Source organism: Mustelus asterias, unplaced genomic scaffold, assembly GCF_964213995.1.
Source record: "Mustelus asterias unplaced genomic scaffold, sMusAst1.hap1.1 HAP1_SCAFFOLD_69, whole genome shotgun sequence".
Lineage (NCBI taxonomy): Eukaryota > Metazoa > Chordata > Chondrichthyes > Carcharhiniformes > Triakidae > Mustelus > Mustelus asterias.
In genome coordinates this window covers 216,736-235,854 of record NW_027590131.1, presented here as the reverse complement: position 1 = coordinate 235,854, position 19,119 = coordinate 216,736, and the positions used below count along the sequence as shown (strand labels likewise).

The following is a 19,119-nucleotide window of genomic DNA, read 5'->3' as shown; positions in this document are numbered from 1 at the left end:
GACTTATCTAGATAGCCACATGAACAGAGTGGGAATGGAAGGATACAAAAGAATGGTCTAGTTTGGACCAGGGAGCGGCGCGGGCTTGGAGGGCCGAAGGGCCTGTTCCTGTGCTGTTTTGTTCTTTGTAACTTTTATACTCGATGCTGCGGTCGATGAAGACGAGCGTGCTGTCTGCCTTCTTGACCACCTCATTCACCTGTGTTGTCACTTTCTGTGCACTTGTACACACAGATCCCTCTGTAGGTCAATGTTCTGATGGGTTCTTCCATTTACTGTATAATTCGCTTCTGAATTAGGTCTTTTGCAAGAATCAAATTGTCAAAAGTTGAATAGAAGATTAGTTCAAAGAATCTATTCAAGCAATTTCCTGGAGAAGCACGTTCCAGTGACAATCACAAAACAAGCTGTTTTGAGACATGGTGATGTGCAAATGTGTGGCGTTTCCAACAAAAATACATTCCTTTCATTTGGAGAAGAGCAGCAGAAGTGTTCCAGCCGTTGCGAATTCAAGGAGTGTATTAGATTAAGTGAAGATGTGGCACCGGGGTTGGCACTGCTGCCGCACAGCGTCAGGGTCCAGGATTCATTCCAGCTTTGGACGACTGTCTGTGGAGTTTTCACGTTCTCCCCGTGTCTGTGTGGGTTTCCTCCGGCTGCTCCTGTTTCCTCCCACAGTCCAAACAAACTGTGTAGGTTAGGTGGATTGGCCGTGCTAAATTGCCCGTTAGTGTCCAAGATGTGTAGGTTAGGTGGATTAGCGGCGTAAATATGTGGGGTTACGGGAAACCGGGCAACTGCAGATCTATTAGTCTGACATTGATGGTATGGAAAATCCTATAATAATCTATAATAAAGGAAGTGATAACAGAACACTTCGAAATTAATGGCAGGATTAGACAGGGCCAACATGGATTTATGAAAGGCTGGCACGGTGACACAGTGGTTAACATTGTTGCATCACAGCCAGGGGCCCGGGTTCAATTCCAGCCTTGGGTGACTGTGTGGAGTTTCCACATTCTCCCCGTGTGTGTGTGTGTTTCCTCTGGGTGCTCCGGTTTCCTCCCCCACTCCAAAGATATGGATGGTAGATGGATTGGCCATGGTAAAATTGCCCTTAGTGTCCCAAGATATGTAGGTTAGGTGGATTAGCCCCAGTAAATTAGTGAGTTTATGGGGAGCGGACCGTGGTAAGTTACTCTGTCAGTGTGTCTCGATGGGCCGAATGACGATTCCTACACTAGGGATTCTATAGTTGCATGATTCACACACAAGAGTTTATAAAGAAAATTGGAGCACGTGGGATTGGGAGGAATATACCAGCATGGACTGAGAACTGGTTAGTGGACAGAAACAAGGAGTTGGAATAAATGGGTTATTTTTGGGTTGACAGCCTCTAACTAGTGGAGTACGGCAGGGATCAGTGTTTGGGTCTCAGCTATTCAGAATCTATATCAATGATATGGATGTGGGGATCAAATATAATATTTCCAAATTTGCGAATAATGGAAAACTAGGTGAAAATCTGAATTGTGAGGAGGATGCAAAGATGTTTCAAGGGGATGTGGAGAGGCTCAGGGAGGCTCCACAACTGGAGTAATGTGTACAGTGTTGAGCTCTTTACTTAAAAAAGGATAGAATTGTATTAGAACCAGTTCAGAGAAAGTTCACTCAGCTGATTCCTGGGATGGAGAGGTTTATTTTACAAGGGAAATGTGAGCAGATTGGAGCAATATCTATGAAAGAGTGCAGAAGATTAAAAGGTGATCGCATTGAGGGGATGAGACAGGGTGGTTGCTGAGAGGCTGTTTCTTCTTGAAAGAGAGACCAGAACAAGGGGACAGATTTTAAAATGTAATTGTCAGTCCCTTACGACTGAGATGAGGAGAAATTTATTTTTTTAGATGGTGGCTGGTCAGTGGAATTCTCTTCCCTGGAGACGAGTGGCGGCAGAGTCATTGAATATATTCAAGGCTGAGTTAAGAATGATTTTGGATTGAGAAGCGAATCAAGGGTTACGGGGAAAAGAGTTGAGACTACAATTAGATCAGCCGTGATAGAGTATGCTCGAGGGGCTGAATGGCCTTCTGCTGTTCCGAGGTATTTTGTTCCTATCCCAATACGTCCTTCAGACTGCTCTCTGTGACCAGTGATGGATAAACAAGCTCTATGTTTTGTCCTCACCAGACGCTCTCCTGTGCCCATTCATTAGGCCACCCACTCAACGCATCTCACCAGCAGTAATGACCCACTCTGCCCCCAGGCCTTCCTGATCCAGCACTTCATCTTCCATTGGCGTAAGGATGGCAAGACCTGGACGTCTCCACTCTTCTTCACTCATTCCCTGATGATGTTTGCTTTCTTTCCAAGCACATAAACTGTTACTCACTCATCAAACACATGCAGTAGCCCAGGGTTGTCCAACGTGTGGACCAAGGGGGGAATGTGACCCTCGAAGCCCCTCAATGCGGTCCCCGGAGCGAGTTTCCAGAATCTCAGTCACACAGTTCAGTTTGAATGGAAGAATCTGCATGGAGCTGCTCCTCCAATCACATCCCGTTTCTTTCCCATGTTTGCTGCTGATAGGATTTTGAGCCAATCTGCAGCAAATGTGGGAGAGAAACAATTTGTGATTGATGAGGATTAAACTCTAATAATCATCTTTATTTATTACTCATTATTGTGCTCAGCAAGTTGTTTCTTTTCATATCTCAGTTTAGTTTTTAATTGAAATTTCTGCTGTGCCAAACTTTATCATTCTGAAATTTACTCATCGGCCGCTTGAGTGAGAAAAACATTGACGTGTGTTTGCCCAGTGAATATGTTGGTTAGCCCTGCTCGAGCCTATGCTGGTGCCAGCCTAACGGACATGTCTCTGACAGTCAACGCTGCTGCCTTTGCATTGTAAGAGTTTTAACAACACCAGGTTAAAGTCCAACAGGTTTATTTGGTAGCAAATACCATTAGCTTTCGGAGCGCTGCTCCTTCGTCAGATGGAGTGGAAATCTGCTCTCAAACAGGACACAGAGACACAAAATCAAGTTAGAGAATACTGATTAGAATGTGAATCCCTACAGCCAACCAGGTCTTAAAGAGACAGATAATGTGAGAGAAGGGAGCATTAAGCACAGGTTACAGAGATGTGTATTGTCTCCAGACAGGACAGCCAGTGACATTCTGCAAGTCCTTTGCATTGCCAGTGTCTGGGTGGAGATGTTCTTTCCACAATTTCCCTCTCATCCTTATTCACATATCAGGCTGTGCTGCACTCACCGTGGCAGAACACATCAGGACATTGATCCTTTTCCACTCTGTAACCACGTGTCTGAAACCTGCTCACCTCCCAGCAATCTCCATGCAGACTGGCTTGTACCGATGGGATAATCTCCTCCCATCCTGAGGGAACAGGACCTCCCTCCGAGCCTGAGCAGCCGGGAGGAGCCCCTCCAGGGAGGGGGCGGGGGGCAAGCCTTGCTCTGCTGTCTGACATTTCAGCCCCTCATTCAGTAAGCAGAGCTCCCTCGCTGCTCCCTCCAGAGCTGCTGTTTGAAAGTCCTGCTGCCTTTGGAGATGGTGCCAGCATTGCCTGAACCGGGACTGCCCCCTGCCCAGGCTGCCTCAGTGGGCAGCTCCCCCTGCCTGCCAGCCGTTAATTGTCCCCCTCTGACAATATCACCTTCATAACTCTGCCTATCCTGCCCACACGGACACACCACCCATTTCCAATCCCCATGCTGGGACTTCAGAGCTTCTGGTAAAATCACAGCCATTATCTTCAACCTCACCACAAACTGCATTCCCAAACCACTGACCATCCCATGTCCCTCCCGAGCCACTCCGAGTAAGGACATGGGGATCCTGTGATTGTGGTCCTGTCCCATCATCACTTTTATCATTTAATCACTCCTGTAATTCCAGTTTATCCTTTCTTCGTTTCTTCCCCAGCCACCCACCGCTGTCACTTCAAACCTGTCAATTCACTGCTGTTGTACCTGTTAATCTCAGATACTTTCAACCAGTTTACTTACTCCAAGGTTTTACCCCGGTGCCCTTATTTGCAAGGTGGACAAAGGACAAACACAAGTAAAGATTCAACAAGTTTATTAAATAACACTATTAACCCTTAAATTACCCACATAAAACCAGAGGATACCCCAGCAGATTCAAGTATACTACCCGTAAAGATGGTTTGGTTAAACTGCAGGCCCGATTCTCTGAGTCCCCTTGGTCTGTCGTCATGAAGGTGAGTCTCGATGGCCGCTTCTTCCTTCCTTCCTTCCCTGGTCAGTCTTCCGAATGGTCACGGCTGTCTCCCCTGTCGAGTCTTCGCTCCTGTGTGCCTGAGTGTGTCCCTTTATCCCCAGCCTGCTTGCCTTTCCAGAAACTTCTCTGGCTTCTGGCCAATGAGGTCCCAGGAGGGGGTTCCAATACCCAGTGGGTTTCTTGATGTCTGCCTGACAGGACACCAGGGTCCGCCCCCAGGTGTCCATCTCCATGTTGTTAAACTTGTTATCCGGTAAGGTTTCTACAGGATCTCTTGGTGACAGAAAGTCTGGCCCGATCTGGGCTTCTAACAATAGACCGATGCATTTCAATGAGGTTCCATGATCTCCTGCTAAGTCTCAAGTAGAGTGTAACGACCTTTGATGGGTGGTTGATGGGTCAGGCGCAGACACATTTGTGTATTGTACAATTGGCCTGCCTGAGGTATGACTGTGTTTGATTTCAATGTGCCCAATTCTTTAATTTAGGATATCCAATTTTATCAGCCTTAAAACTAGGCCCTGTTTATATCACCACATTCCCTCCTCTTGATCCAATGAGCGTCAGCGAACCGGATCACACAATTCTCACCAAAACATCTGAACAAGCAAGTACCCCGAATCTGGAGTTGACAGTATCATCCCTAACCCACAATAGTACTAACAAATTTAAATAAGTAAAATAATTTAAAAAACAATAAGCAATCGGGTATGTACAAAACAAAGCAATAAACAGTACAAAATGAAGTAAAATAATTTTTAAAAACAAGAAACAATACGTCAATTGGGTATATACAAAGCAAAGCAATAGTAACACTGAGCGTAGTAGGTCAACTGGGCATCAACATAGTCATGCAGGCAACAAAGGTGATGAGCATGTGTACTGCTAATTCTTTCAAGCAAAAGTCTTGTGATCTCTGCCTGGCGATCAAATTCACTTTGTGTAATTCACATTTCCTGTTCTGCTGCTGAACGGGCCTCTGAGACCTTTGCCTTCTTCAGTCTTGCTTTTGCTGCATCTAAATCAAGTCTTTTATTCTGCAAGAGTTTACGTTCTTTAGATATTGTTCTGTAGTCCCCTTCCAGAAAGTTTCTAAGGGGTGCCAAAAGGTTGACCTCTGACGAGTGTACTTCCATCGGGCGTGGGGTGAACCACATGTATCCGGGGTATCGTAGGCTGATCTTCTGGTCTTTGGTTGGTGTGGTGTCTCTGGTTCGGTCTGAGACAAGGAGTCCCAGATAACAGGGAAGTATGTAGTTCATTCTGGGGAAGATCAAGGTAGCACCTGTTAATTCTTATTAATATCTGATTCTCTTTTCCTTTTCTTTACTAGAATGTCGTATGACTCCTCTTTTTTATAAAATAAAACCAAAGAAATAAGTAAAGGAATAATAAAGGCCCAATCGTGTCATACGAAGGGTAGTGGGGTAAGGAGTTTGCAGAACGTGAAAATAAAATGTTGGGTATGTGGCACGTGTCCTTGTTATTGGAGGACTATGGCACAGTATAACAATAGATTCTTCATCTCACAACCAAACTGTGGTGTGTCGGAAGATTATAACGCAGTATAATGTGGGCAGATAAGAAACCCTTTTCAATTGGGTGATGCGTGGAGTGGACGGATAAAGCTATTTACAATCTGGACTGTGATGTCCTGATTCTTTCTTAGTGGGGGGAACCTATATGGGCGGGCTTTGGCTGCCAGGTACCCACTGCATTACCACCTCTGGTGGTGAGCGCCGGGTCAAACGGTTCTGGGAGTCCCAGTACCAGGGGTGCCATAGGGGGTAAGGTTTGTGGGTTCCCCATCCTTTCCATCGGGGTCCCCTGGGCCGCGGTTTGGCTGATTCCCCTGGCTCCTCCCCCATTTTGTTTTGGCAAAAATGGCCCCTTGGGGTCTTTTATTGCCGGAACCTGGCATTCATGGGGCTCCCCACCGTAGGTTAGGTTGTCTGCCAGGAATGTGGGGGTTATAGATGCTTGTCGGGCTGGTCCTTCAAGGGGCATGGGTCGGGGTCCATCGTCGGGGAACCGCTGAGATGGCCATGCGGGGTAGTTGGGTGGTGCCCTACAGTTCCGGGCGAAATGGTTGGGTTGCCCGCAGGTATAACACTGTGCTTGTGGGCATGGGCCTCTGGGTTCAGCTCTATATCGTTCTCGGTGCCGGGGGTTGGGCCTATGTCCTATGCGGCCTTGTCCCCTGAAATTTGGTGGTGCCCTACAGTCCCGGGCAAAATGGTTGGGTTGCCCACAGTTATAACACTGTGCTTGTGGGGGTGCATATCTGGGGTTGGTTTTGTCTTGTTCCCTGTACCTGGGGTTGGGGATATATCGGGGTTCTGGGCGGGGCTGCGGTTTTCTGTATCGATGATTGGCAGGAGTATATGGGGGTGAGTTTCCCAGTCCCCTGTTTCCACCACCCCCTTCGTTACGCCAAACCGGGGCCGGGTCTGTGTGGGTCGGGTTCATCTTTCCGTGTTTTGTGGGCTTGGGGGTGTCTGTTTGTCTGACTTCCCGTTCCCACACACGAGTCATTTTGCGGATGGCCCAGGCTTCTGTGTGTGTATTGTCATCGGGATCAAAATTCTCACAGGCTTTCCGACTCCCCTCGGTGGCGTGTGCTATCAGGGTCCGGATCCATGTGGACTGGTGGTGTGCATTTAATTGGACTCGATTTAATTGGCCAAAAACCGCAACAAATTGGTTCCATAGTCGGCCAGCATAGGCCGTCGGGTGTTCCCCTCTCTTTTGTTGGCAGTTGTTTAAGCCTTGTACCGGGTCATCCCTATTGTAGCCTATGACGGCCAGAACGGCCGCCTTCATTTCTGGTAGGGTTCCCCCGGCCACGTTCTGGGGTTCGGGTCGGGCGGAACGGATGGCAGGACTTAAACATAACAGAATAAGTTTAACCTCTTCTGCCTCATCTAGACCGTTTAAAACACGATATTGTGTAACCTGGTCAAAGAGAGCATGTGGATCCCTGGAGGGTTCAAATATTCCAATCACTTTAGCTATGTCAGTAAACTGTGTCATGGTGTATGGAGTTACATAAGTCACATTGTGGTTCTGTCCGTCCTGTCGTTGGGTGGTGACCGGATTCATCGGTACAGGAACCGGATTAGTGACTGGGCTTTTTGGGATGGTACAAGGACTAGGAGCTGAGACTGAGTTTCCCCAGATGGGAGCCGGATTAGGTGGTGCCGTTGGTTCCACTCCCGGGAAGGGAGGTGGGGGTCCCCAGTCGGCAGTGACGCTAGCTGTTGCATAATGGCAGGCATCCTCTTCTAAATCCCCCCACACTACCCCTGGGTCACTATCCCCTGTTTCAGTCATGTATGCACACATTACACCCCTTTTTATGGCTAGTTGTGCTTTTAAATCTTCAATCTCGCGCAGGCATTTGGAGTGGCCTGTTGCGCGGGCTGTATTTACTTTTCCTGCTTGGTGCAAAACTTTTACTGCAGCCTGCAGGTCGCTGCATTTACGTTTAACTTCCTCTACCTATTGCAGCGCAGCCTCTCTCTCACGGACAGCACGCCGTGCCTTTTGGCAGGCTTTATCACATTGAGCCTGGAATTGGCTCATGTGTATCATGTTAATCTGGTTCCTTTCTTCTCCTGTGCTTACCTCCACTTCCAATTGTTGTATGCGCGCGGTCTTCCATCGGGCACACTTAAATGTGAGGATGGTTAGGTACACGATCATAAGTAGGATTCCTATTATAGCCAGTTGTGACAGTGTGCGGATCCATGGGTGGATTTGGACATTTGAACCCCAATCCCAGAGGTCCTCCCATGCAGCATGACTGGCCATGGTTATTTCCTTTTAGGATTCGTCACTTGAGTATACGTAAGGGATCGGGGTAGGGGTCCGGTTTTCACTAAATTCCCTCCCGTAGATTTTACCCAAATTCCCTAGACTGTTCTAGTTCTGACTACAGTTTGTCCACCTTGTGTTACAGACACCGGGTTTATGGCCCAATTTACTGGTTGAATCTGTATTAGTCCTTCACTCACTTAAGACTGGCCGTCACGTGGGGCAGCTGCCCTCTTAATTCAGGCTCAGACGGAGTGTTGGAGAATACCGGGTTGAAGGTTCGACTTCAGAGCAACGTATTACTTCTTATCGAAGTCCCATCTGGGTCGCCACTGTTGTACCTGTTAATTCTTAGATACTTTCAACCAGTTTACTTACTCCAAGGTTTTACCCCGGTGCCCTTATTTGCAAGGTGGACAAAGGACAAACACAAGTAAAGATTCAACAAGTTTATTAAATAACACTATTAACCCTTAAATTACCCACATAAAACAAGAGGATACCCCAGCAGATTCAAGTATACTACCCGTAAAGATGGTTTGGTGAAACTGCAGGTCCGATTCTCTGAGTCCCTCTGGTCTGTTGTCACGAAGGTGAGTCTCGATGGCCGCTTCTTCCTTCCTTCCTTCCCTGGTCAGTCTTCCGAATGGTCACGGCTGTCTCCCCTGTCGAGTCTTCGCTCCTGTGTGCCTGAGTGTGTCCCTTTATCCCCAGCCTGCTTGCCTTTCCAGAAACTTCTCTGGCTTCTGGCCAATGAGGTCCCCGGAGGGGGTTCCAATACCCAGTGGGTTTCTTGATGTCTGCCTGACAGGACACCAGGGTCCGCCCCCAGGTGTCCATCTCCATGTTGTTAAACTTGTTATCCGGTAAGGTTTCTACAGGATCTCTTGGTGACAGAAAGTCTGGCCCGATCTGGGCTTCTAACAATAGACCGATGCATTTCAATGAGGTGCCATGATCTCCTGCTAAGTCTCAAGTAGAGTGTAACGACCTTTGATGGGTGGTTGATGGGTCAGGCGCAGACACATTTGTGTATTGTACAATTGGCCTGCCTGAGGTTTGACTGTGTTTGATTTCAATGTGCCCAATTCTTTAATTTAGGATATCCAATTTTATCAGCCTTAAAACTAGGCCCTGTTTATATCACCACACTGCCCGTTCCCAGTTCCAATGGAAGCTCAAACTTTACGCCTGTTTCTCTCTTCACATGTATTTAGCTAACCTGCTGAGCATTTCCAGTTTATTTATATTTCATTTTCAGCATTGAGTATTTATTCATTCTACAGAAATGCAGGTTGTGTGTTTGGAATGTCTGATACAATACATTATTATTGTTATTAACAGTATTATTTAAAACACTGGGGATTGAGCCTGATTCCTGTTATTCCTCTCTCTGGTCTCCAGTCTGGTTAAGAACACTCTCACAGATTCTTGTGCTGAGGATCTCGCCTCCGCTCTCTGTACAAAACAGTCACTGAGGATTCTGAACCTGGAATTCAACTCCTTCACAGATCAATCTGTCCCTGCTCTCCGCCGCCTCATACTGACCTGCAGGAGTCTGGAGGAGATCTGGTGAGTGTTTGTGTTAATTTTCAGTGTAACAATTAAAATATAAATCGATTTAAAGTATAAATGGGCCTGAATCTTCCAAGTAGCAGCAATGGTATGTGTGAAAATTCCCCCAAACTGAAACTGCTGCATATTTCTCCCAGGATCTTCGGTACTGCGACCCTGGGAGCTCCATCAGAGCAGACAAGAGTCGGGGAAGAGACAGCACACACCCTATTTACAGCACAGTGACCCCGGGGAGCTCCATCAGAGCAGAGTCGGGGAAGAGAGAGCACACACCCTATTTACAGCACAGTGACCCCGGGGAGCTCCACCAGAGCAGAGTCGGGGAAGAGAGAGCACACACCCTATTTACAGCACAGTGACCCCGGGGAGCTCCAGCACAGCAGAGTCGGGGAAGAGAGAGCGCACACCCTATTTACAGCAGAGTGACCCCGGGGAACTCCACCAGAGTAGAGTCGGGGAAGAGAGAGCACACACCCTATTTACAGCACAGTGACCCCGGGGAACTCCAGCACAGCAGAGTCGGGGAAGAGAGAGCACACACCCTATTTACAGCAGAGTGACCCCGGGGAACTCCACCAGAGTAGAGTCGGGGAAGAGAGAGCACACACCCTATTTACAGCACAGTGACCCCGGGGAACTCCACCAGAGTAGAGTCGGGGAAGAGAGAGCACACACCCTATTTACAGCACAGTGACCCCGGGGAACTCCACCAGAGTAGAGTCGGGGAAGAGACAGCACACACCCTATTTACAGCACAGTGATCCCGTGGAACTCCATCAGAGCAGAGTTGGGGAACAGAGAGCACACACCCTATTTACAGCACAGTGACTCCAAGGAACTCCATCAGTGCACAGTCCTGGAAGAGAGAGAGAGCACACACCCTACTTACAGCACAGTGACCCCGGGGAGCTCCATCACAGCAGAGCAGAGTCAGGGAAGAGAGAGCACACACCCTACTTACAGCACAGTGACCCCGGGGAGCTCCATCACAGCAGAGCAGAGTCAGGGAAGAGACAGCACGCACCCTATTTACAGCAGTGACCCAGGCGATCTCCATCAGAGCAGAGTGGAGTCACGTAGAGCGAGCACACCTTATTTACAGCACAGTGACCCCGGGGAGCTCCATAAGTGTTAGTTGATTGTGGGAGTGAATGGGTTGGTGTGTCGCTGGATGAGTGGTTAGTCAGGGAGCTGAGGAGAGGTTCAAGGATTAGTTCTGGGTGTCGGGAGGGTGGTCGAGTTGTGTTGTGTTGGGTTGGAGCGTTAATCAGCAGTTTGGATGGTGGCTGGGAGTTGGTAATGTTGGGTGTCTAGTTAGATTTGGTTGTGTGGTCGGGGGTTGGGATTGGTTAATAGCTTTGGAGAGTAGTGGGTTGGGGTTGGTTCTTGAGTAATCAGTTTAAGTCAGAGATATAGTCAAGAATGTATTCAAGAGGCGGCTGCATATAGCACTTGGGGTGAACAGGATCAAAGGTTATGGGGAGAAAGCAGGATTAGGCTTTTGAGTTGGACGATCAGCCATGATTGTGATGGATGGTGGAGTCGGCTTAAAGGGCCAAATGGCCTCCTCCTGCTCCTATCTTCCATGTTTCTGTGTCAGGTCAGGAGAGGTTGGGACGGATGAGGCCAAGTTGGGAGGTTTAGTCAGATTTGTTCAAGGGCTAGTGGGAGGTAGTCGGGCTGGAGGGGAGGGAGAGATGATTTACGGGAGTGATAGCCTGTCAGGGGGAGATACCAGCAGTAGCCAGGCCTGTGACACCACAGCTGGTTCTGCTGTGGGACAGGGTCGGGCAAAGAGCAAGCGAGCAGTAGTAATAGGGGACTCGCTAGTTAGAGGCACAGACAGGCGTTTCTGTGGCTGCAATCGAGACTCCAGGATGGTGTGTTGCCTCCCTGGTGCCAGGGTCAAGGACGTCTCTGAGCGATTGCAGGACATTCTTAAGGGGGAGGGTGAGCAGCCAGAGGTCGTTGTACATATTGGTACCAACGACATAGGTAGGAAAAGGGATGAGGTCCTGAAATGTGAATACAGAGAGTTAGGCAGAAGGCTAACGTGTAGGACCTCGAAGGTAGTAATTTCAGGACTACTACCGGTACCACGTGCTAGTGAGAGTAGGAATAGGAGGATTAGGCAGATGAATGACTGGCTTGAGAGCTGGTGCAGGGAGCAGGGATTTAGATTTTTGGATCATTGGGATCTTTTCTGGGGAAGGGCTGATCTGTTCAAGAGGGATGGGTGACATTTGAACTGGAGGGGGACTAACATCCTGGCGGGGAGATTTGCTCGAACAGCTCGGGAGCGTTTAAACTAGTTTGGCAGCGGGGTGGGATCCAAAGCAGGAGGGAGACAAAAGAGAAGTTTGAGGACAGCACGGAAGTTAAAGAGAGCACATTAATTAGTAAAGGCAGTGTCAGTAATCCTAGTACCAGACAGATCAGACAGAAGCAAGACAGAGAGCAAGGGAAGTCCAGATTAAACTGCATTTATTTCAATGCAAGAGGCCTGACGGGCAAGGCAGATGAACTCAGGGCATTGATGGGTACATGGGACTGGGATATTATAGCAATTACTGAAACATGGCTAAGATAGGGACAGGACTGGCAGCTTAATGTTCCAGGGTACAGATGCTATAGGAAAGATAGAACAGGAGGTAAGAGAGGAGGGGGAGTTGCACTTTTGATGAGGGAAAGCATCACGGCCGTACTGAGAGGGGATATATCCGAGGGTTCAGCCACTGAGTCTATATGGGTGGAACTGTAGTTTCGGGTTTTTTTTTTAAAAGGGTGGCATGGACAAGTTGGGCCAAATGGCCTGTTTCCATGCTGTAAACCTCTGTGACTCTATGAGTGGGTCCAGTCAGATTGTGGGAGGTGGAGTATGGGGATCAGTGGGAAGTGATTGGGGGACTCGGGTGTGCTATTCAGGTATTAGCCCAGGTGGTGAGCTGTCTAACATTACCTGAGCAACTATCCAGGTAAACTTTGTGGATCTGTCCCAAGTATCTGACTCTAACTGCAGCAGGGGAGTTCCCCAATAGAAGTTAATACCTCTGGGACAATTCCAGGTAGATCAGTGCATCAGGACATCCACAGGGTCCCGATGCTCATCTTCGGATGTGTGTCTGGTCTCTGGCGATCCAGAGACCAGAAGATTTGTCCCATTAACTCCAGTCTCCTGTTATTTACTCTGTTGTTCAATCTGTTTATTTCCTGTTTCATCTTTAATCTGTTTCAGGCTGCGGGGAAATCAGTTCAATCCAAATGGAGAGAGACAGCTGAAGTCGCTGCGGAGATCCAGATCGGGACTGACAGTGTCCGTGTGAACATTTCAATCTATAAACATTGCTGCTCCACCGGTTACAGTGAAATCCTGAATTGTGAAGATCTTCGACAGCTCCTTCCAAACCCTTCATTCCTGCCCCTCTCCCTCCCTATTCCATCAGCCCCTCCAGCCTGGCACTGATTTCCCTGCTTACCTGGTTTCCCAGCTGGAAAACTGTTGTAGTTTTAGTCTCCACATTGAAGGAAAGATTGCTGCAAATCATTGTTTAAGCAGCAATGTGTTGTCAGTGTTCTCAGCAACAGAGTCTTCAACCTCCTTTCAAAATGGAGCAGCAGAGATCATTCTCCAGAGAGAGAACAGTGTGTGTGTGATTCTGACAGTGTCCAGCAGGGGGCAGATTGGTCAATCTTGTCAGAGTTTCCTCTCTGTCTCTGTGAATGAATCAAAGACTCCACCAGCCTCTCCTCAAAACCTCTTTCACTATCTGGTGATTAAAGTGACACAATGCCACCATCTGCTGGCGGCTCCCAGCTACTGCAGGCGCTGCTCTCTGTGAGCCTCAGACAAGTTCAGTAAGTCCCATGTCTGCATCTGGGAACCGGTTTCTGCAGCGTGAATATTGAACAATATTGAGAGGGATTGGAGTTTGTAGCAGGAACCCCGGCTGGTGAATTCACCCTTTTATCACCAGACACTGTACATGAACTCTGTTCCCTCATTCCCTTTGGGAGATATTGTCTGGAGATTGTAGTTGGGGATGATCTCAGACTGTAATGTGTACATTTGGTGCAGTTATCAGACACTAATTCCATTCAGAATGGGAGTGGGTAAACTCTGCTGCACTCTGTAATTCCTGTGTCAGACATTCAGTGTTTAATCTTACACAGTGGATCTTGCTCACGGTTCTTTTAACGTTTCCAAGAGAATTGTCTCAATCTCACAGACTGATTCTCTGAAAATTGGAAACACAAACATTTTGAGACACAATTACAACCTTTAATCACATTTTGTCCGTGTTCGAACAGAAAATAATTTCCAAACAAACTATTCCCCTTTTGCAACTCTTGCTTTCCAATTCCACAGGTTTCGGTGATACAGAGAGCAGCTCAGTTGGAATCCAAATTCTCTCATTCCACTCTCGCCCCCCGTTTACCCTGCCAATTATCAACCTCAACACAAGTTCCCACGTATTTATCTGGGAAAGTTTCAGTGTTGACTCTGGTGAAGTAGGGTTTCCATTCCTTAACCCACAACACACACACACGGTAAATGTTACTGCAATTATTTCTGGAACTGTTACAATCCCGAATGCACAGGTTGATTAAAGTGATTCCAATCCAAAGGTGGAATGTGTTTCTGATTTATAATCTCAATCACACAGAGGCACTGACATCCCCATACAAAAACACACAATCACAATCTCTCACACACGCTCAGAGAGAGACACAGAGCAACACACAGAGAGGCACAATCATGGAAACCGACACACAGACATACAGACACATAATCATACACATACACGCATCTGTGCATCCTACACACATCCCTCCAGACGCACACACACAGACACAAACTGGCACCCACACACTCATTCACACACTGACAAACTCTCACACATGCTCACGGGCACAGAGATACATACTCTCACAAACACACACATACAAACCCAGACTCTTACCCACGTACTGAGACACAGAGAGACTTACAGAGAGAAACACAGAATCTCTCTGAAATACACATAACACGCAGCCATACACCCACAGAAACACACATCACAAACCCATGCATTACAGAGGTTAATGAATTCTCAGCACCCCACAACCAAATGATTTAAGTTGGACAACAGTGATAACATTTCCTCTGAAACCGACATCCCTCGAACGAAAGGAACACAGGAACACTGGCGCAGCATTGCACAGGATCAGAGCCTCGGAAATGCAGTTTCCTCTTTCCTTGTTCCTTATATCTCACTGAGCAGATACAGAGCGAGAGCATAGAAAGCTGGAATTCACAATTTCACTCTGTCCCTGCACACTCACCTCAGCTTTATTTAATTTCTGAATGTATGATTTATTTTGGATTATCCCAAAGATCTCAGGACAGATGCATGATGTCAGATATTCCCATTATTTATCAAACTGTTTATTTTACCATGACAGATATTACCTGGTGTTTGTCAGATTGTTGCTTTTCATCCATCTACAGTTGCAGATGCCGGTGCTGAAAAGTGGGTAGATATTCTACACCATTAAAAGCTTCACATTGAACCGGGGAAATTCTTCAAAGACTATGAATTAATCACTTTCAAATTAATATCATTTCTTCAGAACAAACTATTCATATCATCCATTATGTCAATTTAAACTAACTTTATTGTGTTGTCTGGTCTGTGCTAGTTTTAACTGAATACTGCTCAGTATGTGACATAATCTGTGTTATTGAGTCTTGGAAGAGAAAGGGTTAATGTTGCTGCTCTGTAATTGTAATGGATATTCCTAATTTTACAATATGTATAACTGTAGTTATTTACAATTAAATGCTTATTGGTTAATTAGTTAAATGCTAATTGTGAATCATTGGAATGTTGAAACTAATACGTACACAAGCTAATAAAGAGCGGGGGAACGAGTGTAAATACTGTAGCTAACAGTGAGCGTGAAACTGAAAAGACCATAAGATACAGGAGCAGAATTCGGCTATTCTGCTCATCGAGTCTCCTCCACCATTTAATCACGGCTAATAAGTTTCCAACCCCATTCTCCCACCTTTCCCCCATAACATTTGATCCCCTGACCAATCAAGAACATGTCTATCTCTGTCTTAAATACAATCAATGAGAGAGAGTGAGGGGGAGAGTAGGTGAAGAGCGAGTGAGGGGGGGGGTGAGGTTGAGGGCAGATGGTGTGAGGGGAGAGCGCGATGGGAGATCGAATGAGGAGGAGAATAGGTGAAAAGTGAGGGAGAGAATGGGGGAGGGAGAGAGGGGGAGGGAGATTGTGAGGAGGGGAGGGAGACTGATGGGAAGATAGTGCATGAGGGGTAAGAGAATGAGAGGGGAGTGCGAGGGACGCAGGGGGAGGGGAAGGGTGAAGCGGAGAGATAGAGGGGACGGAGTGAGGGGGAGAGAGTGGGGGATGAAAGTGAGGAGGAGAGAGAAGAGAATGAGGTAGAGTGAAGGGGAGAAAGTGAGCGGAGATGGAGTGAAGGGACGGTGAGAGGGGGAGAAAGGTGAAGAATGAGGGAGAGAGGAGGGAGAGAACGGGGAGAGGAACTGGTGGGGAGAGAGTCAGAGGAGAGAGTAAGTGAAGAGCAACTGAGGGGAGAGAGCATAAGCGGGAGAGAGGTTGATGGGACGGATAGTGAAGGGGAGAGTCTGAGGCGGGATAGTGTGATGGAAAAGACTGAGGGGGAAAGGAGTGGAAGGTCTGAGGCGGGATAGTGTGACGGAAAAGACTGAGGGGGAAAGGAGTGGAAGGTCTGAGGCGGGATAGTGTGACGGAAAAGACTGAGGGGGAAGGGAGTGGAAGGTCTGAGGCGGGATAGTGTGATGGAAAAGACTGAGGGGGAAGACACTGAAGGGGAAGGGAGAGAGTGAAGACAGAGTGAGGAGGAGAGAGAGGGGAGGGCGAGTGGGGAAGTGTGAAGGGAGAGAGACTAAGGGATGGAAAGTAAAGGGGAGAGTGTGAGGGCAGAGACTGAGGGGGAAGAGAGTGAAAGGGAAGGAATTGAGGGAGGGAGTGGGGGGAGGGAGAAATTAAGTGAGGAGGAAGGGAGTGAGGAGAAGAGAGGGTGAGGGGAAGAGAATCAGTGGGAGAGGGAGTGGACAAGAGGGGAAAGTGTGAGGGAGGCAGAGTGTGCAAGGGGGAGAGATCAAAGGTTCTAGAATGTGGGTCGCGAGAGGGAGGGCAAGAGTAGGGGGAGAGAGAGGGCGAGGGTGTTTTTTCACTCACTTTCCTGCAATCCTTCCCCGTTGCTCCGCTTATTTGCTTCTGTGTTGCATCTTGTAATAAAGTCGAGGAAAATCCCAACGTGATTTGTTGTTTTAATGCGGGGGGGGGGTGGAAGGGGCAGGGTCTGGAGATCACTGGCTCCACCCTCATCCCCACTCTCCCTTTTCCCTCTCACTCCTTCCAGTCGTGTCTGGGGCAGTTTCGGGGCTGGAGAGGATTGTCCTCATTCACTGGGGGAGGGGGAAGAAAACTGTCCTCTGTCCCCGAGGTTTAATGCAGCCTCTGTGACTAGGCCTCAATTCAAGGCCTAATCTCAGAGGGCCCTCAGAATGTCCTTTTGTATTTGCTTCATCCCCGAACAGCGTCTGTGCTGAAGTGGGAGAACTCGATGGTTAAAAACAAAATAATCCATTTAATTCAGGGTGTGATTGTGGGTTTTCCTGCTCTCTCTCTCTCTCTCTCTCTGTCTCCCATCGTTCTCCTTTGATTGTGAGTTATCAGTGAGAGAAATGGGAAATGGAGGGTAACAGTGAGGGGCGGGGGGAACGGGAGGGTAACAGAGCAGTTTGCTTGTGGGATCTTGCTGTGTGTATTTTCCCTGCAGCCTATCCTGCTGGGAGACCGTGGTTCCGCTCCCCAAGTTCAGTGTACTGACAACTGACTGTGATTGCTTCCATCTCCCACCACTGCCCCCAGCCTCATTTCTCAATGTGAATCAGTGATCAACACAAACAGTGGTCACAGGGTGACATGATTTAAAATGGTCAGACAGAAACCTTTCAGAGAGCATTTCAATCCAGATTCATCGTCAGAGAGACAGGGAGATTATCCAGAGCAGGCGAGAGAGAGAGAGGAGGGCGATGGGTACGTACAGAGATAGGGGGAGATAAACAGGCAGAGAGAGAGAGAGAGAACAGAGATAGATCATCAAGTGCAGGAGAGAGAAGAGGGGGGTGGATAGGGGCAGAGATGGTGGAGGTAAAAGAGAGAGGGAATCAGAGAGGAGTGACTGTGCTCGAAGTGGAAGGTTCCCTGTTCATGTCAAATGTACAAACAGCACCAAAACAGGAGTGATGTCCCCTTATTTTAACTGGGGAGGGGTGGAAGGAAGAGGGGCGGAGAGAGGGAGAGGTGTGGTCCCTCATTCCCACTGACTTCACCTCAATCCTCACTTAAATATCACATTGTATCTGGCCATGTTCAGACTGTGTGGGATCTTGCTGTGCACTCATGCTCTGTGCCTCCTCCCTGCCCCATATTCCTAACACTATATCAGTGTCCACATTTTAAACATAAAAGATTGAGGGAAAGGAGGGTGGGATATGGAGAGGAACAGGGTAAGGCAGAGCTGCAGAGAGGGCGTTTCGATCGAGTTCTCACAGGGGCTTGGAATGAAAAAGGCTGCGATTGGGACCCGGTTTAATTGGCCAATTGGACAGTGCCTGTGTTTTACTCTCAGTAATGTCACGGTGCTGTGTGAGAGCCCAGGGCAGCGCTTCAATCTACTTTTACTGAGTTTCTCTTTGTAACATTCTCCGTCTGCCTCTCTCACTGTGAAGCACTCGGGAGGGAGAGGGGGCTGAAATTCACATTCCTGAGCCTGAGGAAAGGCTTGTTCTCAATCCCAGAGTCCTCCTTGTGTTTTTAAACAGGGCACTGGGATTTGTGGATGGAAAGGATTGTTCTGTTTCACTGGGCCTCAATTCAAGGCCTGTGTGACTTGGCCTCAATTCAAGGCCTGTGTGACTCGGCCTCAATTCAAGGCCTGTGTTACTAGGCCTCAATTCAAGGGCTGTGTGAGTAGGCCTCAATTCAAGGCCTGTGTGACTAGGCCTCAATTCAAGGCCTGTGTGACTAGGCCTCAATTCAAGGCCTGTGTGACTAGGCCTCAATTCAAGGCCTGTGTGAGTAGGCCTCAATTCAAGGCCTGCGTGACTGGGCCTCAATTCAAGGCCTGTGTGACTGGGTCTCAATTCAAGGGCTGTGTGAGTAGGCCTCAATTCGAGGCCTGTGTGACTGAGCCTCAATTCAAGGCCTGTGTGACTGGGCCTCAATTCAAGGCCTATGTGACTGGGTCTCAATTCAAGGCCTAATCTCAGGGGCACCTTCGTATTTCCTTAATTCCCGAACAGGGTTGAAGTGGCTGAATTCAATGGTTCAATAAAACGTGCAGCAGCCACTTCAGGGTGGGATTGTGGATTTTCCTGCTCCCCCTCCCACTGTTCTCTTCTC

General features: G+C 48.0%; 1 protein-coding gene across 1 annotated transcript in view; it reads left to right on the top strand.

The window, feature by feature from the left end:
• Positions 1–12,977, top strand: part of LOC144483442 (NACHT, LRR and PYD domains-containing protein 3-like) — a 42,637-nt gene extending 29,660 nt beyond the window's left edge. The window contains exons 4-5 of the mRNA XM_078202128.1: positions 9,484–9,651; positions 12,890–12,977. Of these exons, the coding sequence (XP_078058254.1) occupies positions 9,484–9,651; positions 12,890–12,977 (256 nt within the window). The remainder of the gene's footprint in view (positions 1–9,483; positions 9,652–12,889) is intronic.
• Positions 12,978–19,119: the final 6,142 nt, after the last annotated feature.